General features: G+C 32.5%; 2 protein-coding genes across 4 annotated transcripts; both read right to left on the reverse strand.

Annotated features, from left to right (window-relative positions):
• Window positions 1-5,945: 5,945 nt before the first annotated feature.
• On the reverse strand, window positions 5,946-15,586 carry LOC129870718 (probable receptor-like protein kinase At5g24010). Of its 3 annotated transcripts, none has more exons than XM_055945565.1 (2): window positions 12,831-15,586; window positions 5,946-6,074 (listed from the first exon to the last, which is right to left on the reverse strand). In XM_055945565.1, exon 1 carries the CDS (start codon window positions 15,328-15,330, stop codon window positions 12,880-12,882), a length of 2,451 nt encoding a protein of 816 aa, XP_055801540.1. In that variant the 5' UTR covers window positions 15,331-15,586; the 3' UTR covers window positions 5,946-6,074; window positions 12,831-12,879. The 3 variants fall into 3 exon arrangements, with proteins under 3 accessions (XP_055801540.1, XP_055801541.1, XP_055801542.1); XM_055945566.1 differs by lacking the exon at window positions 5,946-6,074 and adding an exon at window positions 12,092-12,631; XM_055945567.1 differs by lacking the exon at window positions 5,946-6,074 and having other exon boundaries at window positions 12,698-14,813; window positions 15,156-15,583.
• Window positions 15,587-16,780: 1,194 nt separating this feature from the next.
• Window positions 16,781-17,877, reverse strand: LOC129869736 (CENP-B homolog protein 1-like). Its single transcript, XM_055944368.1, has 2 exons — window positions 17,538-17,877; window positions 16,781-17,124 (listed from the first exon to the last, which is right to left on the reverse strand). The coding sequence occupies exons 1-2, from the start codon at window positions 17,875-17,877 to the stop codon at window positions 16,781-16,783; spliced, it is 684 nt and encodes a 227-aa protein (XP_055800343.1).
• Between the last annotated feature and the right edge of the window lie 1,363 nt (window positions 17,878-19,240).

The following is a 19,240-nucleotide window of genomic DNA, read 5'->3' on the forward strand; positions in this document are numbered from 1 at the left end:
ATGAATATTGAATATCTTGGTATAACCAAAAGTGTCTCACACCAGAAATATATTTTGGAAAAATTACCAACTCTGTCATCTGGCCTATATTATGCAAAAATTAGTGCAATTGAAGCACATATGATCGTAAACCAGAAGTTTACTGATCCAAATACATTTATACTATGGCATGATCGAATAGGTCATCCTGGATCAATAATGATGAGACGAATTCTTGAAAATTCAACTGGACATCCGTTAAAGAACCAGAAGATTCTTACAAATGATGAATTTTCATGTGCTGCTTGTTATCAAGGCAAATTAATTGCCAGACCATCAACCCTGAAGGTTGGCATCGAATCTTCTGGCTTTTTAGAGCGTATATATGAAGATATATGTGGACCTATTCATCCACCTAGTGGATTGTTTAGATATTTTATGGTCCTAATAGATGCATCATCTAGATGGTCTCATGTGTTCCTGTTATCATCTCGCAACCTGGCGTTTGCGAAGTTGTTAGCACAAATAATAAGATTGAAAGCGCAATTCCCAGATTATCCAATTAAGGCCATTCGCCTTGATAATGCTGGAGAATTTACATCCCAAGCATTTAATGATTATTGCTTATCAATTGGGATAAAAATTGAACATCATGTTGCTCATGTTCATACTCAAAATGGCCTTGCAGAGTCATTTATAAAGCGCCTACAATTGATAGCAAGACCTCTACTAATGAAAACAAAATTGTCAATTACTGTTTGGGGTCATGCTATCTTACATGCAGCAGCACTTGTACGTCTTAGACCAACACATTATAATAAATACTCTCCGTCACAATTAGTATTTGGTCATGAACCAAATATAGCCCATTTAAGAATTTTTGGTTGTGCGGTATACGTGCCTGTAGCACCACCACAACGTATAAAAATGGGCCCTCAACGAAGGTTGGGTATATATGTCGGGTTTGACTCACCCTCCATAATTAGATACCTTGAACCATTGACTGGAGACTTATTCACTGCTCGATTTGCAGATTGTCGGTTTGATGAAACAATTTTCCCGCCATTAGGGGGAGAGAAAAAGGAACCCGAAAAAGAAAAAGAAATTGCGTGGAAAGTTTCATCACTATCACATTTTGATCCACGTACCCGCACATGTGAAGAAGAGGTCCAGAAGATCATCCACTTGTAGAAAATAGCAAATCAAATGTCAGATGCATTTATTGATTTAAAACGGATAACTAAGTCACATATCCCTGCAGTGAATGTGCCTATCCGGATTGATGTCCCAAAAGGATCATCTACAAGTATCATAGCTTCTGAATCCCAAACACGCCAGAAGCGTGGTAGACCGTTGGGTTCAAAGGATAAAAATTCTAGAAAGAGAAGCTTAAGAAATAATAAAGATGATACTATAATAGAACCTCCTGAAGAAGGTCAAGATTTGAGTAATCCTGATATTCCTGAAGAAATCAGTGAACCCGAGACTCAAGTAAATGAAGAACTTTTAATAAATTCTTTCGGTGATGAGATAAATTTAGATTGATCTAAAATTACGATTGATAATGTTTTTGCATATAATGTTGCACTTAACCTCATGCAAGATAGTGAAAGTCTTGAGCCTAAATCCGTCGAAGAATGTCGACGTAGATGTGATTGACCAGAATGGCAAAAGGCAATTCAATCAGAATTAGACTCACTTGCTAAACGTGAGGTTTTTGGACCTGTAGTCCAAACCCCTGAAGGTGTAAAACCAGTTGGCTATAAATGGGTTTTTATTAGAAAATGAAATGAGAGAAATGAAATTGTAAGATATAAGGCACGCCTTGTTGCACAAGGATTCTCTCAAAAACCCGGAGTCAACTATGAAGAAACATATTCACCTGTTATGGATGGAATAACATTTCGATATCTCATCAGTCTAGCTGTACATAAAAATCTCGAAATACATCTAATGGATGTAGTTACAGCTTACCTTTATGGTTCAGTTGATAATGAAATTTACATGAAAATCCCAGAAGGATTAAAATTGCCTGAAGCATGTAAAAAGTCTCGGGAAATGTACTCAATAAAACTGCAAAGATCATTATATGGTCTGAAACAATCAGGGCGTATGTGATATAATCGCCTTAGTGAGTACTTAATAAATGAAGGCTATATAAATGATGTTATTTGTCCATGTGTTTTTATTAAGAAAACGGAATCGGAGTTTGTTATACTCGCCGTTTATGTTGATGACATAAATCTCATTGGAACCCCTGAAGAGGTCCAAAAGGCGATTGAGTATCTAAAGAAAGAATTTGAGATGAAAGACCTTGGAAAGACAAAACTTTGTTTAGGTCTGCAAATTGAACATTTAGCTGACGGGATTTTTGTCCACCAATCTGCCTACACTGAGAAAATCTTAAAAAGATTTTACATGAACAAAGCACATCCATTAAGTACTCCAATGGTTGTTCGATCACTTGAAGTGGAAAAAGATCAATTTCGACCTCCAGAAGAGGATGAAGAAATTCTTGGTCCTGAAGTACCATATCTCAGTGCTATTGGTGCACTTATGTATCTTGCTAACGCAATTAGACCTGATATAACATTTTCTGTTAATTTGCTAGCAAGGTATAGTTCATCCCCAACGCAAAGGCATTGGAACGGTATCAAACATATTTTGCGATACCTGAAGTGTACTATTGATATGGGTTTGTTTTATACTAACAAAGATAGTGCAGACCTTATTGGTTATGCAGATGCAGGTTATTTATCAGACCCACACAAAGCTCAATCTCAAACAGGCTATCTATTTACACACAGAGGGACTGCTATATCATGACGATCCACAAAGCAGTCAATTGTTGCTACTTCTTCAAATCATGCTGAAATAATAGCAATTTATGAAGCAAGTAGAGAATGTGTATAGTTGAGATCGATAATACAGTTCATCAAAGAAAGATGTGGTCTGGAAACTAATGTCAAATTACCCACAGTTATATTCGAAGATAATACCGCGTGCATAGCTCAATTGAAAGGTGGCTTCATAAAAGGAGACAGAACGAAACATATTTCACCAAAATTATTTTTCACACATGATCTACAGAAGAATGGTGATATAGATGTACAACAAGTTCGTTCAAGTGATAATCTTGCAGATTTATTTACAAAGGCATTACCAACATCAACTTTTGAGAAATTAAGATATAAGGTTGGAATGCGTCGTCTCCAAAATATCAAATAAAGTTTTCATCAGGGGGAGTAAAATACGCGTTGCACTCTTTTTCCCTTAACCATGGTTTTGTCCCACTGGGTTTTCCTGGCAAGGTTTTTAATGAGGCAGCACTCAAGGCGTATTACCAGATGTGTGTACTCTCTTTCTTTCACTAGGCTTTTTTCTACTGGGTTTTACCTAAGTAAGATTTTTAACGAGACATTACATCTATAGGGGTTCAGAATTGCAATATCAATTATTTCTTGTAATATTTTTTTTACACGTAAACATCCAAGGGGGAGTATTATGTATTGGATGTTGTTTTCCAAGTGGGGCCCACTTAAAAGTGGGCAAGTTGCCCACTTGGTCTTCAATTTGTATCATGATTGATACATTTTTACTAGTATAAAAGGCCACCTTGTGGCATGAAGAAGGATACACAGAAACGAAAAAAATACATTCATAATTCTCTCTTCTGTTCTCTTTTAGTTTTCTTACTCTCTCCGTTAAAATTTGTTCAGATATAGAATATTTTATAACAATAATGAATTATTATTTGTATTTATAGTTTAGTATCAAATAAATAGCAGTCATTGATTTCTTTCTTTCTACTATACATATACTACTATATTATAAGAGGGAATTAACTAGGTGATGCAGATAGGAGGTCAACATGCCTGCCTATCCACCTAGAGAAAGTTTTGATAATTTTTATATTTTGTGCTTTAATGTTGTTGTGCTTTAGCTCTTTATGCTTATACTATTTTCATTTTAGACAAAAGTATCCTGTTAATATGCAGCTTTTCTTTTAAAAAAAAAAATGGAACCCGTTAGTTTTTGATTGTCATGTGACTATTTGCTCACATCATTGATATATTGAACGACCCTTTGGTAGTGTCGCTGTGATTTTTCTGTCTTAATTGTTTCTCTCGGTCTTTATTTTATATATATATTTGATAATTGTAAGTGTTTAAGCATTTTAATATCAATATTGAGTGATATTAATTTGCATAAGTGACATATCTTATTATTCTCTCTTTAGTGCATAAAAATGTCTTTCATTATCATCTTTAGTTAGTGCAAGACTAAATCATTTCATTATGTATTTTTAATCTAATTATCACTAATAAGTGGTGCACTAAATCATTCCATTATGTATTTTTAACATAATTATCACTAATAAATGGTGCACTAAATCATAATGGTGCACTAAATGATGATAATGATGGCATTCCATTATTTTTTCATCTTTGTATGATTTTCTCTCCTATAAATAGAGAGGTCTTCTTTGTTTTGAAATGCAAGATAAGAGAAGAAAAAAAATTGAGAGAATTAAGTTTGTCTAAAAAGAGAGTTCTTATTAGTTGAAGGGAGGTGTTCTTTGTGTGGAGCTTTAAACTCAACTCTTGTCCAGAGTTTGTTGAGTTACATTTTGTGATAAGGCTATTGTATCCTAGAGGGGACAAGTCAAGAGGACTACTGTTGGACCAGTGAAACGATTTACTGCAGTGGGCTTGAATCTCCTTAAAAAGAGCGAGATATCCGCGCCTCAGCTAAGAAGTAAAGTTAATTTCTTCATTTTATTTTTCAATTGTAATTTGTAATCTTGTAATTTCACTAACAATAATTACGTAAAAAAATATTATAAATTATGATAATTAATAATATAAAATATTTAAAAGAGTAAAAAAACATATAAAAGTTTTTTTAAAAAATTCTTACTTCATCGACCCCGCCCTTTCAAATAATAATTTAGATGTTTATATTTATTTTTAAAAAGAAAATCTACCCTGCCCCACCTAATCCTCTACTTTCAATTTTTTTAAATTTTGTGTTAGATATATACATATGATTTTAGAAAAGTAATTTTTACTTACCGCAAGATTTTTCTTAAAATAAAATTTTTATTTTTAGGAAAAAATATTTTTCTAAAAATGTATGTACATATTTAACATAAAACGAAAAAATATAAAAATAAATAAATATAAATTAAGAGGGGAGGATTAGGTGGGTGGGTGTAATTTATTTTTTTTTAAAATACAAATAATAACATTTTCTAGGAAGGAGTGAGAGAGAGGGTGAAGTATGAATTTTTTTAAAATATTTTATAAAAAAAAATTTAAAAAATAAAATGACGAGGGGGGGAAGAGGTGGTGAAGTGCGTGAGCAAAATATATTAAATTTTATTTTTTTAAAAAAAGTAAATTCATTTCTAAAAAAATAATTTCTTTTTTTAGGGATAAAAATACTTTAGTCTTTAACTTTTAACTAATATTAATAGTTTATTTAATTTTTGTTAAGATGAATATTTTATCCATGTGGAATATCATGTGACAAGATTTTTTCAAAAAATAGAGAGAGTAGAAAGAGTGTATTACTGTGCGTTTCTCAAACTAATAAGTGATAGTTTAGGTATGAAGCTGTCACGACCTAACCCCGTGACTAGTGTCCGAATTGGACCCTCATATACACACCTATTATCTATAGTCAATCGGCAATTAAACATGATATAAGATTTATATGGGTAGCACGTCGTCTCAAACTGTTACTTATATATATACCAAAATCACCTATTTCTTGGGGAGTCTTAATTGTCAAAAATAAGATAACATAATATGTAAGCCGACAAGGCTTCCATTCTGAATGTAAACGTCCAAAAACATAAGTCATACTAGTACACCGGACAACATCTATATACAACCCACTCATATGTCTACAGACCTCTAAGAGGATTAACAATAGCATATGACGGGACAGAGCCCCGTCGTACCCCTAAATACACAAATATATACATTATAAGGATTAGTACCCAAAGTTTGGGCTCCGAGACAATGAAGCACTTCAAACTCGTTGAGTAGAATCCTAAGCTGATAGCTCTTCAAAATGAGTATCTGTACCTGCGGGCACGAAACGCAGCCCCCCAAAGAAGGGGGTCAGTACGAAATATGTACCGAGTATATAAAGCATAAAATATCGTAACGGAGATCACATCTGAAATAAAGATTCAGGAGTCAAGTATCATAATCAATAAATCACTGTACCTGTGTCTTATAAAATGAAGACATGCATATCATCATCATATATCGTACCTGGCCCGTTATGGGACTCGGTGTCATAATTATATCAATATATCGTCATATGTATATATATACCATACCCGGCCCTCTAGCAAGGGACTCGGTGAATAGAGTAGTGTACACTGATACCGTACCCTGCCCATTATGGGACTCGGTGCCATAATCATATCGTCATATCATCATAATATCATATTATCATATCACGTACCTGGCCCTCTAGTAAGGGACTCGGTGAATAATGTAGTGAAATCCATACATGATAACATACCCAGCCTATCATAGGACTCGGTGAATAATACCATAACAATATGCACGAATAAGGTATCATTAGCAACCTTGTGAAATTTGATCATTATCGGAGACTTAATAGAATAAGCAAAACAGTCCATCATTTGAAAACCAAGACAATAGTCATTATGAATCACACCAATTATGGATTATACTAAAATATGAATTATACCACAACATGAGTTATACCAACTAGGATGGCTGGAATCATACACATGAGTCAAGACATAACAATATAAATTTTGAAAATCAAGAACGGTAGCCATCCGAGTATATCTACGAATAAGAGTTTCTTTGGAATTTAAGCATACGTCATTCGTTCGTTTCATATGGATCATGCCAAAAGAAGAAAATGTTAACTTTACATACCTTTAGCGTTTATACGTATATGCTGTCCAATATTGTCTCAACCTATATTAAAACGTTAAGCACTATGGTTAAGCTATGGACAAGAATAAAACGTAGTTTATCGTTAGTAGGTAATTTCTAAAAAAAATTGGACAGCACCTCCCCTATACCGCTCACTTTTCTCACTTTCAAACCAGCTATATAATCATCAATCAACATCAACAATCCAAAATATTGACACAAAATAAGATTTATTATTGACAATAAGCCTAGAATATTTCCACCCGACTCATGTTACCAAAGCAGTAAATTCGAAAAGTCAAGTACCTCACGTTGTATCTAAATTTTGAAAATGAAAACGGCAAAACTGGACTTTATGACCTTCATTAAACATTTAGATATCTGTCTTAAGTTTCCAATGAAAAAGAAATCAACTCAAAAATCATTTTCTACAAAGAGATATCATCAAAATACGAACAGTTATACATGAAGGATTTTTCAATCCAGAATCTGGACAGAATTTGTCTTATGATTCATCCTCAGTTTTCGACATAATAACAGCAGATATAGACTAAGACATAAACATAAGAGTTGTAGGTACGTGTATTAGCTTTCCAAAACATATTTAATATCTAAAATCGAAGGTCTACACAATGAGATATTCCCGAATTACTACCAGCTACTCAATTCCAAAAACGAGTTTGAACATTCACAATCTTCATACACCTTTTTCCTCCAAATTCAAGAACAACAACTCATCAACAACATCAAAACAATATCAACCATTATTATACATCATCACTAAGCTAATTCCATCCATTTAATCTACCTAAAACAACCCTTTAACCTATAAATCTCAACAAATCACCAAACTAGTTTATAACACTATTTTCTCCGTTCTAATCCGTTAAAACTCTAACTAAACTTGTTAACAATGAAAAGGAAACTTTAATATTACCTTAAATTTGCAGCACCACATAAAATCTTCTCCTTATTGGATGATATCTAGCTCAAATTGAAGCCAATGCGACGTACAACAATTTTCTCTTCAAGAGCTTTGAGATTCGGGGCTTTAATTTTGGTCGGATTTGGTTTTTCTCTCAAGAACTTCCCCTCTCTCTCTCTCTCTGGAAATTTTTCTGGATATTTTCTTAGTCTAAAGTATGAAGGAAGAGATAAGAATTAGATTAATTTCGTGGGTATTGGGCCTGACCCGAATTAGAATTGGGTTGGGCCGAATTCACTATTTAGTTTGGCCTGTCAGACTTAAAACATCTATATCTTATTACTCCGATATCACATTTCGTCCCACGACCTATGGTTGGAAAGATATTTCAATTACCTACAACTTTCATTTTGAGAGTTTTCCCAAATTCCCAAATTATAAAGAGGTTATGGCCTCCCAAAGTCAGCTTACCCCGAAACGTGACTTTAAGAAAAACATATTTGATGGCTTCTATTTTGATTTGGCTTAAGGGTCCTTCTTGAGATGTATTTTACTATACATAAATTATTCATATAACTTGACATCTACAACAAATCATGTCCTTTTAAAATTCAAAATTAAAAGTCCTTGAATTTATAACCGTTAGCTTACGAATAATCCAAGATGCAAAAATACGGAATGTAACAGAAGCTCACACTTTCAATATTTAACTATAAAACTCAAAAAAAAAATTAGATTTATTTTTGACACTTATCTCTTAAATTTATGAAAAAATTACCCTTTTACACATATTCTAATACCATATTTACTTGTATTCTCTATTATACCAAAAAATATCAAAAATCCCTCTTTTTCCTTTAACTCTCTCTCCCTCACTGATACATCACTCTTCCTCCCTAAATCCTCACCTAAATTCGCTCATCTTCATCAATTTTTGAGATTTTGAATTTTTGAGTACATCTGTTATTCAATTTCAAGGTTCTAACTAAGGTATATTTAAGTTTTTCCTTATCTGGAATCTCACTTCATCCTGATTCAATCTTATTTCTCCTAAAATTTGTATCTTTTGATTTCTTCCGTAAATCTTTGAAAAATCTTCTAAAATTGGTATCCTTTGCTTTCTTCTGTAAATCTTTCTATTTTTTAACTCATATCTTCAATGATACATATGGAATCCGTTTATGGTCTCACACAGTTGAATAAAAATCAAGGAATTCTTGTTTCACCTAGTTCTGATTCATCTTGGGAAGGTTACGACGAGGTTACATCCAAACATCGTAATGATCCAGCAGTGATGGATAAGCTACGTGAGAAATTAAAGTCGAAAGCTCCAGTTAAACATGCACCCAAAGAACTAGACAATAAGATTCAAGGGGTTACAATACGCTCTAATCTCCCAAAGGTATGGGTTCAATTAAGTTTCTTTTTTTAATGCCGTTTTATGAAGGTTTTTTGATTTTGATACATATTGTTTATGTATCAGATTCTCATGTATCAAGCGTTAACGCTTCTGATACATAGTGTTTTTTTAAAATGTCATTTTTTCTGGAGATTTACTACTTCTGATACATCGTGTTTAAGTGTCAATTTCTATTATATCAAGTTTTAATGATTCTGATACATCTACATTTATGTATCAGATTATAATTTATGAAGCCTTACTACTTCTGATACATCTTCTGTATGTATCAGATTCTCATATATCAAATATTTTAATGCGTCTGATACATCGTATTTATGTATAAAGTTCAAATTGTATTTAACCATTTTTTATGTCAATGCAAGGAATGAAGTACGTAATCAAGAATATTATAACCATTTTTTTGTAATAGTAAATATTTTAGGTGTATCTGTTGTTTTAATGTATCTGATACATTAACTGTAATGTATCAGAATCAGTAAGCAACTGAAATGTAATAATCTTTCCATATATCAATTGAAAAGATTTGTATGTTTTTCTCATCTGTCAAACTCGAATATAAAATTAAAGTTTATGTATCATATTCTAATGTATCAAACTTGACTGCCCGGGGCATCTTGCTTATGTATCACAATAACGTTTACCATTTTTTAATGAATCTGATACATATACTTTTGTATCACATATAAGTAATAATTAAACTTCACATATATGTATCAGTACTTATGTATCAACTACACAACTAATGTATCTATAGTGATGTATCAGTATATAATTAGAACATGTTATACCTAACTGATTAATCAACAACCTGCAGGAAATAAACTTCACATATATGTATCATAACTTATGTATCAACTGTAGAACTGATGTATCAGTATTTAATTAACACATGTTATACCTAACTGATTAATCAACAACCCGCAAGAAATAAATTTTACATATATGTATCAGAACGTATGTATCAACTACATAACTGATGTATCAGTATTTAATTAGCACAGGTTATACCTAACTGATGTATCAAAAAACTGCAGAAAATAAACTTCACACATATGTATCACAACTGATGTATCAACTACAGATCTGATGTATCAAAATTGATGTATCAGTATTTAATTAACACAGTTTATACATAACTGATGTATCAAAAATCCGCAAGAAATAAAATTCACGTATATATATCAAAACTTATGTATCAACTACAGAACTGATGTATCAGAACTGATGTATCAGTATTTAATTAGCACATATTATACCTAACTGATGTATCAAAAAACTGCAGGAAATAATATTCACACATATGTATCACAACTGATGTATCAACTATAGATTTGATGTATCAGAATTGATGTATCAGTCTCTAATTAGTATAGTTTATACATAATTGATGTATCAAAAACGTGCAGTACATAATTGATGCTCTGTTTTTTTACGTGAAACTTTATGTACATAACTGTTGCCTTTTTTAACCAATTAATTCCATAAATTAGACCAGTAATTGATTTAAAGAGACAATCATACCTTATCTCAATCTATTATCTATACATAGTTGATGTGCATTAACTATTCTACAGCTAAAGTTGATGTATCAGATACATAACTTATGTATCAACAAAACTGGAAAAAAAATTGAAATCGACTTTGGTTTGAAGTGATGCTCTATTTTTTCCATTGAAGACGATGCTATTTTTTTTGGCTTGAATCTTCATGAACATAACCGTTGCTTTTTTTAACAAATTAATCTCATTAATTAAATCAGTAATTCATTTAATGAACTAATCATACCTTATATTAAGATACTATCTATAAATAGTTGATATGCATTAACTATTCTACAGCTAAAGATGATGTATCAGTTACATAACTAATGTATCAGCAAAACTGGAGAAAAAAATTGAAATCGACTTTGGTTTGAATTGATGCTCTGTTTTTTGGCTTGAATCTTCATGTACACAACCGTTGCTTTTTTTAACCAATTAATCTCATTAATTAGATCAGTAATTCATTTAAAGAACTAATCATACCTTATATTAAGATACTATCCATAAATAATTGATATGCATTAACTATTCTACAGCTAAAGATGATGTATCAGTTACATAACTAATGTATCAGCAAAACTGGAAAAAAAAATTGAAATCGACTTTGGTTTGAATTGATGCTCTGTTTTTTGGCTTGAATCTTCATGTACACAACCGTTGTTTTTTTTTAACCAATTAATCCTATTAATTAGATTAGTAATTGATTTAAAGAACCAATCATACCTTATATTAAGATACTATCCATAAATAAATGATCTGCATTAACTATTCTACAGCTAAAGTTGATGTATCAGTTACATAACTAATGTATCAGCAAAATTGAAAAAAGGGGAAATCGGATAATTTTGGTACGATGAGGGATGTATAGTAATTAGACTTTTCCATTATAGGATTTAGGTAAAATTTATTAAAATTTATTATGACCCAACTCATCACAAGTCCAAACCAATTCGTGAGATGAGCCGCTTAAATTGAGTTGACTACACAAGAGATGCACTTAATAACATTCAACTAAAAAACATAGGATGGTCAAGTGTTTGTAAGGACATCTAAAATATTTAAAACGTTAGAAATGAAGCACTATCGTATTCTTTTTTGTTTAAGTTATTAAGGACATCTTATATAGTGAACCCATTTAAGTAGGTCGAGTCAAGAATTGGAACAAATTTAGAGTGGGTTGTGTCCTAATAAATCCAAGTATTGATTTTAATATTTTTAAAAGAAGATCCCTAAAATTTAAAGTTTATCACATCATAAAATATGTATAGGAAATTGTATTTCTGGCTAAAATGGCCATGGAGGCTAGCTAAACAAAGTTGAATGACTTTGGTGGTCAATTACTATAAGTTGGGCATTCAACTACACATTTCAAGTACAATGAAGTTAAAAGGCTATATCTGTTGAATTGCTCAATCCTAAACTCCAATCCTTTGATGCATGATCCGAGAGTACAGTTGCCATATTGGTAAAAAAGAAAAAGGTTGATGGGAAACATGAAACATTTACATGCTATAGTCGTCTGTTTCAAGTACTCACTCTAACATTCAACCCAGCTTTCCATCTAGGTATAGTCTGGAGCTGGTATCCCCTCTTTAGAAGAATGAAATGTTCAGCTTAAACCATCCAAAAGCATAGAAACTGACTATCAAACAAAGGTGGTCATGTTGAGGGTAGGGAATTTGGGTTGGTGTTCAGTGTACTGCACTTTAGGTACAAGATACACCTTAGACACCGGATGAGCAGTAGGACTCTTATTTTGATAGGCATTATGTGATTTGAGGTTGTAGCCAGCATGAACAGACTCTGATGGATTTGGTACGCAAGCACATTTCTGCTTATAGATTTTCATCAATAGAGCACTATATTTCTTTTGTAAGGAGAACAAACATGACATGGATTACACCATAGGCAGGTTATTGTATGATATACACTTTTATAAAGTACATTGGTTCAAAGAGCAAATGATGGCTCTGCCAATTAAGAAAAATGTCATGAGAAAATGTTATAATGAACCAAAATCAACATGATACCTGTAAATTGTGGAGCAATGATTTGACGGTGCACTATACTGTAGACTAGTTATCTTCCTTCATTAGTCATCAATTGTGAAAATACCTTGCTTGTGGATATATCTGAAGCCCCATCACCATTATACGCCTCATTGTGGAGACCCTCTGGCACAGGCGCTGGAAGCTCATTGGAAATCTCAGGCACTTCTCCAATTGTTCCAGATTCTTGAAGCTGGAATGCATATTCCAAGTTCCACAGTACGTCACCCATTGTTGGCCTATCAATTCCATAATCAGCCAAACATTTCTCGGCAGTCTCCCCGAACTTCCTCAAACAGCTAAGCTTTATTTGGCCTCTGATATGGGGATCAACAATCTTGTCTAGCTGTCCGTCCTTCTGCCACTGCATAGCCCATTCAGCCAAATTCACTTGCTCTCGTGAAAGCAGAGGATCAATGGCAGGTCTAGCACATAAGACTTCAAATAGAACAACTCCGAATGAGTAAACATCCGACTTATCAGTAAGCTGCTGCCTCCGAAAATATTCCGGATCAAGGTAGCCAAAACTTCCTTTTACACCAGTGCTGACATGGGTCTCATTAAGACATGGGCCTGTCCTTGAGAGACCGAAATCAGCAACCTTAGCAACACAATTTTCATCAAGAAGAATGTTAGTTGACTTGATGTCACGATGGATGATTCCTTGAGCGAAACCTGTGTGAAGGTAGTGGAGACCTCTTGCTGCACCTATGCATATCTCAAGCCTTTTCTTCCAAGATAAGGGTGATATTCCTGGACCATACAAATGCCTCTTAAGAGGTCCCTTCTCCATATACTCATAAACAAGTATCATCTCAGACTGTTCTTCACAATAGCCTACAAGTGAAACAAGATGGTGGTGGCGAATCTTGGAAAGAACAGTGATTTCAGTATGAAATTCAGGCAGGCCCTGCCTGGAACCTGGCACACCTCTCTTTATAGCAACCTTTCTGTTGTCTCCAAGTATACCTTTGTATACCATCCCAAAGCCACCAGAACCGACTATCAAACTCTTATCAAAATTATTAGTAGCCAATTGTATTTCGGCAAAGGGTATCCTCTGGCCTAGATATCCATTTGGTCCAGGTGAAGTCCCATCAGACAATGTACCATGGGAACTACTTCCATATTGACGTAAAGGCGTCCAGCCAGCACTTTCTGAGGGCTTCGGTTTTAGCTTTTTCTTTCTGCAGACAAAGAATAGCAAGGCAGCAAGAATCATTACCACAGTCAGCAGAACAAAACTTCCCAGAACAGAACTCACTATAACCCAAACATTTCTCTTGTTAGAACCGGTCTGGGAAGCCACAAAATTTACCATTTTCATAATCTCAACACCATTCAGAATGGCATTCTTCCTCATTGTACTACTTAGGTTAGAAGGATCGATGCTTACTTGCACAACGCCTGAACTGCCTGAGTATACCACAAAATCTATATAATACGGTGTAGCAAGCTCACGGAATGTAACCGAAGACAAATCAAGGTCTTTGTATGCTGTGACGCCGTTGAGATATACATTAAAGTACAACTGTCCAGGTGACAGACTAACAATATCACAGAAATGCAAGCGAACAAAGTGGGAAGCATCTTTAATACTGACAGGAAAGTTCCATGTGATATTGAATATGAAATCTGTAGTTACATTATCCCTATTCATCTGCTGTGCTGTCATATAAACATTATCAGGAGCAATTTCCCTTGTAGCACCACCCTTTTGGTACTTGGGAACATGAGAGGTTCTTACAGTTTTAGCAGCATTTTTCAAGAGCAGAAAATCTTCATCTGGAATCCAACTTCTCCAAAGAGTATCATTAAAAGGTGTTAACTTTAACCCTCCGACATTGATCCTATGAACAGTTTCTAATGTTTGTAAGGTCATATTCTGATTGAACTCCAGAATTCCCTTAGGACCAACTGATTTAGCTCCGTCACCAATTATGAAATCATCAGGCGCTGAAAACACTTCAATTGCATTCACAAAAGCAAAATTGGATTCAGAAGTAGTGGGCGTGAACTCAATTTTAAGTTCAAAATCATCCACCATCAATATGAACTCTCTAACCACAACACTACTAGTAGTAAAATTACTAAAAAGCATAATCCCATTCGCAGAAAAACTGAAACTTGCTTTCCTGAGATCATAATTCTGAGCATTCAAGGGAGAGAAGTGAAGACGCAAAAAATGGGTCCCAATCTTGTTTATATTAAACACATACTTTGAAGCATCATTGAAAACCCTAGCACTACTATAAAGGAAAGACAAATTGGAAGATGGGTTTGTATTTTCTTGAAAAATAGACTTACCTTGAGAGGTATAAACTAAATTAGAGTCGCCAAGGAAGCGTCTGTTATCAACTATGACATCTGTATTCCAACCACAGTTAATCAAGTAGTTATCTTGTGGAGAGAAAGCAGTTGATAAATAGATGAGACAGAAACAAGGGATGAAAAACCCAACAACAACTTTACAACTTTTCATGGGAAAATCAAGTATCAGAAAAGGCTAGGGAGAAGAATGAGTGAATTCTAATACTAGTTCTAGTACTATTTTTTAAGAAGAAGAATGGGTGAATATTTTTCAAGTAACAGAGCATGTGAATGTAGGAAATACTACAAGTCTAGAGAGAGGGAGGGGAAAGCTGTTCAAAATAATGTGTAAACAAAGGGAAGTGGTTCATGAAGACATACTGTTGGAGCATTAATAATGTCCCTCCACTTGGAACTCTACATATGTGTAGCATTATATTTTGGGAAAAAAAAAATACTTATACTAAAAAACAAAGGTAAAAGATTGATTCTTCCTTCTTGATACCATCAAATTATCATATATTCTATTGGTATCAAAGAGTAACTGAATAGTATTATCATTGAGGTTTGCTTTAATTCTTTAATAAAATTACTCAATCATTCATGATATTATTACGATATATCTACATACTGTAATAATATCATTGATGTATGTTTCAGTTCTTTAATATTTTAATTTAAAAATAGTTAAAAAAAAAGAGTCATAATTTAGATATATACTTTTAAATTTGCAAAAAGAGAAAAAATAATTTTAAAAAATATATTTTAAATTAATTTAGAGTTTAATAAATAAGATTGTGACTTTCATAATTTTCTCTTAATTGTTTCTTATTTTTTTTTTAAAAAAAAAGAGCACAATCCTATATGATTCCGATAGGGTATCAATATACGGATTATCACAGAGGATTAAAACTAGTCCTATATGATACTGACTTGGTATCAATATACTGATGGAGTATCACAAAGGATTAATTCATAGTTTTGATACTAACGTCATGCGCGAAATAAGAAAAGAGAAAGAATAAGTAATTTAGATTTGGTTCAATTTAAATAAATAATTTCACTAATATGTCTAATTTATATAATTTTCCTAATATTTTAGTGTTCAATCAAACACAAACGAAGTTATAAGTAATAAATACACAAGTAACATTTCTGAGTAAAACAACTCTCCATAAAATACGTTCCTTTTTCATCTTCCAGTAAAACCTCGATAAAGTAATAATCTCGCTAAATGCATATTTTTCTCCGGCTCCGACTTGGGTCAATTATATTAAAGTAATATTCTCGCTAAATGCATATTTTTTTCCAGCCCCGACTTGGGTCAATTATATTAAAATAATATTCTCGCTAAATGCATTAGATAATAATTAAAAATAAAGTATTAAAGGCCTAGAAAAAATATAAAGTAATAATTACTAGAATACATCAAGAATTTATAAATATTTAATCAGTCAATAATTATAGACCAATAACTATTTTGTTTTAAATATATGATTCTATAGTTGATTGTTTTTTCTTCCCACCAAAACCAAAACTAATCTCATCTTTAACTTTTTGAAGAGTGAACACAATTTTTAAAATATTTTATTCGTGTTGTACCAAATAGTTTGACAATGTAGTCATTGCTTGAAATGCCTCCTTTGATGATACATGTGGACAATGATGTCATCATCTTGTTCAAGATCATTCTCATCATCATTATTCATTACAGATTGAATAATCTCCTCCTCTGTAAGTGATTCCATAATTGTATTATTCTCGTTAGGGTAGTTCAAAAGATGTTCAACATCCATCACATTTCTGTAGGCTAAATTAGAGATGACATCATTTAATTCTTGGATACCTTCATCTAATTCACCAACTTCTTGGATAGCTTCATCTAATTCACTAACTTGTGGTTCGAAAACATTATTTTCTTTCGGCCAGATCTTGCAATGCCGAAAATCATTTGCAATTGTTAGTTCTTTCACATCAAAATTTCAAGCCAAGTTAGCAAAATTAATAGCATTCAAAATATTAATTTTTTCAGTATTTGGTGCTTCAACCTCAAGGCCCTATAGGATGTTGAAATAAAGACGACGATGATAATGAGCTTTGAATGCTCGAATAATTCCAGCATCACATGGTTGAATCTTAGACGTTGTGTTAGGAGGTAAGAAAAACAACTCTCATTTCTTAGGCCTTCAACTATCTTTGGATGAGCTGTGCAATTGTCTACTATTAACAAAATCTTTATGCCATTCATTCTCTTATCAAATCAGCCAACATATTCTTGGAAAAGCAAGCCAGTTATCCAAGCTTTCTTGTTGGATCTATACATGCAATTAAGATTATTCATGTTCACATTTTAAAAGTATCTAGGATTTGCAAACTTACCAATAATCCACAATGGTACTTTGCCAGATCCATCACCATTGCAACAGAGAGCAAGGGTAATTCTCTCTTTGTCTTTTTTGCGACCTTCAAATTGCTTGGTAGCAAGTGAATGATCAGCTTCCAATCGATAAAATAGTCCAGTTTCATCCATATTATAAATATCCTTCAATTCAAACTGATCTAGTTTTGACTGTATGCTAGGCAATTCATTTTTAATGTTCTCCATGATAATTGAACCACTTTTCTCAAAACGTTTGTAAGACTTGATTTCGTATCTTGACTTGAAACGTTCTAACCAACCAGAAGAGAAGCTGAATTCTGAATTAGTTTCACCATACATTTTCAGGAAAAGATCTTTTGCTTTTCCTTAGATAATTTCTCCTGACATGTTTACTTTCTCTTGCATTTGAAGAAATCACTCGTACAAAACTTTCTCTAAATCAGGGTATTTTACAGGTTTATGCCTCTTGGCATCGCTATTTTTCATCTCATTTGACAAATACTCTGCCGACCTTTTGAGAGTGTGCGATATTGTTGATTGACTAATAGTCAAATCAAACTTTTGTTTCATCTCATGCTTGCAAATCTTTTTGGCTAATAGTTGAATTCTCTTTCTTATGCTCACATATTGCGTTTCTTATTTTATTGGTTAAAGATGATTTTTGTATGCCTTTCAAATGATGAGAAGACATTATACTTGAATTATAATTGTTAAACATCTAGCTTTTTCCTTTTATAGTTAACATAAAATCTCTTCATATTCTATATACATGAATACAATTAAAAACATTAAACTTCACTAAATTCGTTTAGCTTTTCTAGATTTAAATAATAAATATGCAAAAACTACACTTTTTAGTTTTCTAGATTTAAACTTTTAAAATTCTTAATTCAAATGTTTTTTTTCTTTCTTATGGCACATACTGCAAAATACTCTCTAAAATAATAAATAAATATTTTATGCATTTATCGATAAACTAATAATTTCGATAAATGAATATTTTTTTTCAGTCCCAAGCATATGTATTTATAGAGGTTTTACTGTACTTATAAAATGCATTTCAAACAATATCCCCCTGTCCCAATTCATGTGAATTCTGAGTATGAACTTTGATATGAATTTCGATTCTGATTTTAAAAAAATAAATTTTATGTATTTAATAGATGCATAAAAAAATTACTCACTCCATCTCAATTTATATGATGGAGTTTAACTGAGTACAAAGTTTAAAAAATATGAAAAAACTTCATAATGTTTTAACACTATCTCCCTTAAATAGAGTGCATCTTTTAAGTATGATTCAACATGGTAAAATATTGATAGTGTTATTATTATTAAATATTTATCAAATAAAAAAAATGTATCATATTTTTTGAGATTGAATTAAAATAAAAGTTTGCCATAAAAATTGGTATAGAGGGAATGCTATAAGTTCATATAGATAATGATTCAAAATATTATAAAAATGGTTTCAGAAAATTGTTGTTAGCCAAAAAAAATAATTCTTGACCCTAAATAACAACACTTTAGCGTAAAGTGAGACCGAGTTAATATATGTTTGATAGTTGTAAGTTAGTTATCTGAAGAATACCTCTGAGCACAATTTCAATAACAGTTTATGGAAAGAAAAGAAACAGAAAAAACTTCTTAGACAAATTAACAACTCATGGAATTCTTCTTAATCATCATTTCCTTTTCATTT

The sequence above is a fragment of the Solanum dulcamara genome, chromosome 10, assembly GCF_947179165.1.
Source record: "Solanum dulcamara chromosome 10, daSolDulc1.2, whole genome shotgun sequence".
Classification (NCBI taxonomy): Eukaryota; Viridiplantae; Streptophyta; class Magnoliopsida; order Solanales; family Solanaceae; genus Solanum; species Solanum dulcamara.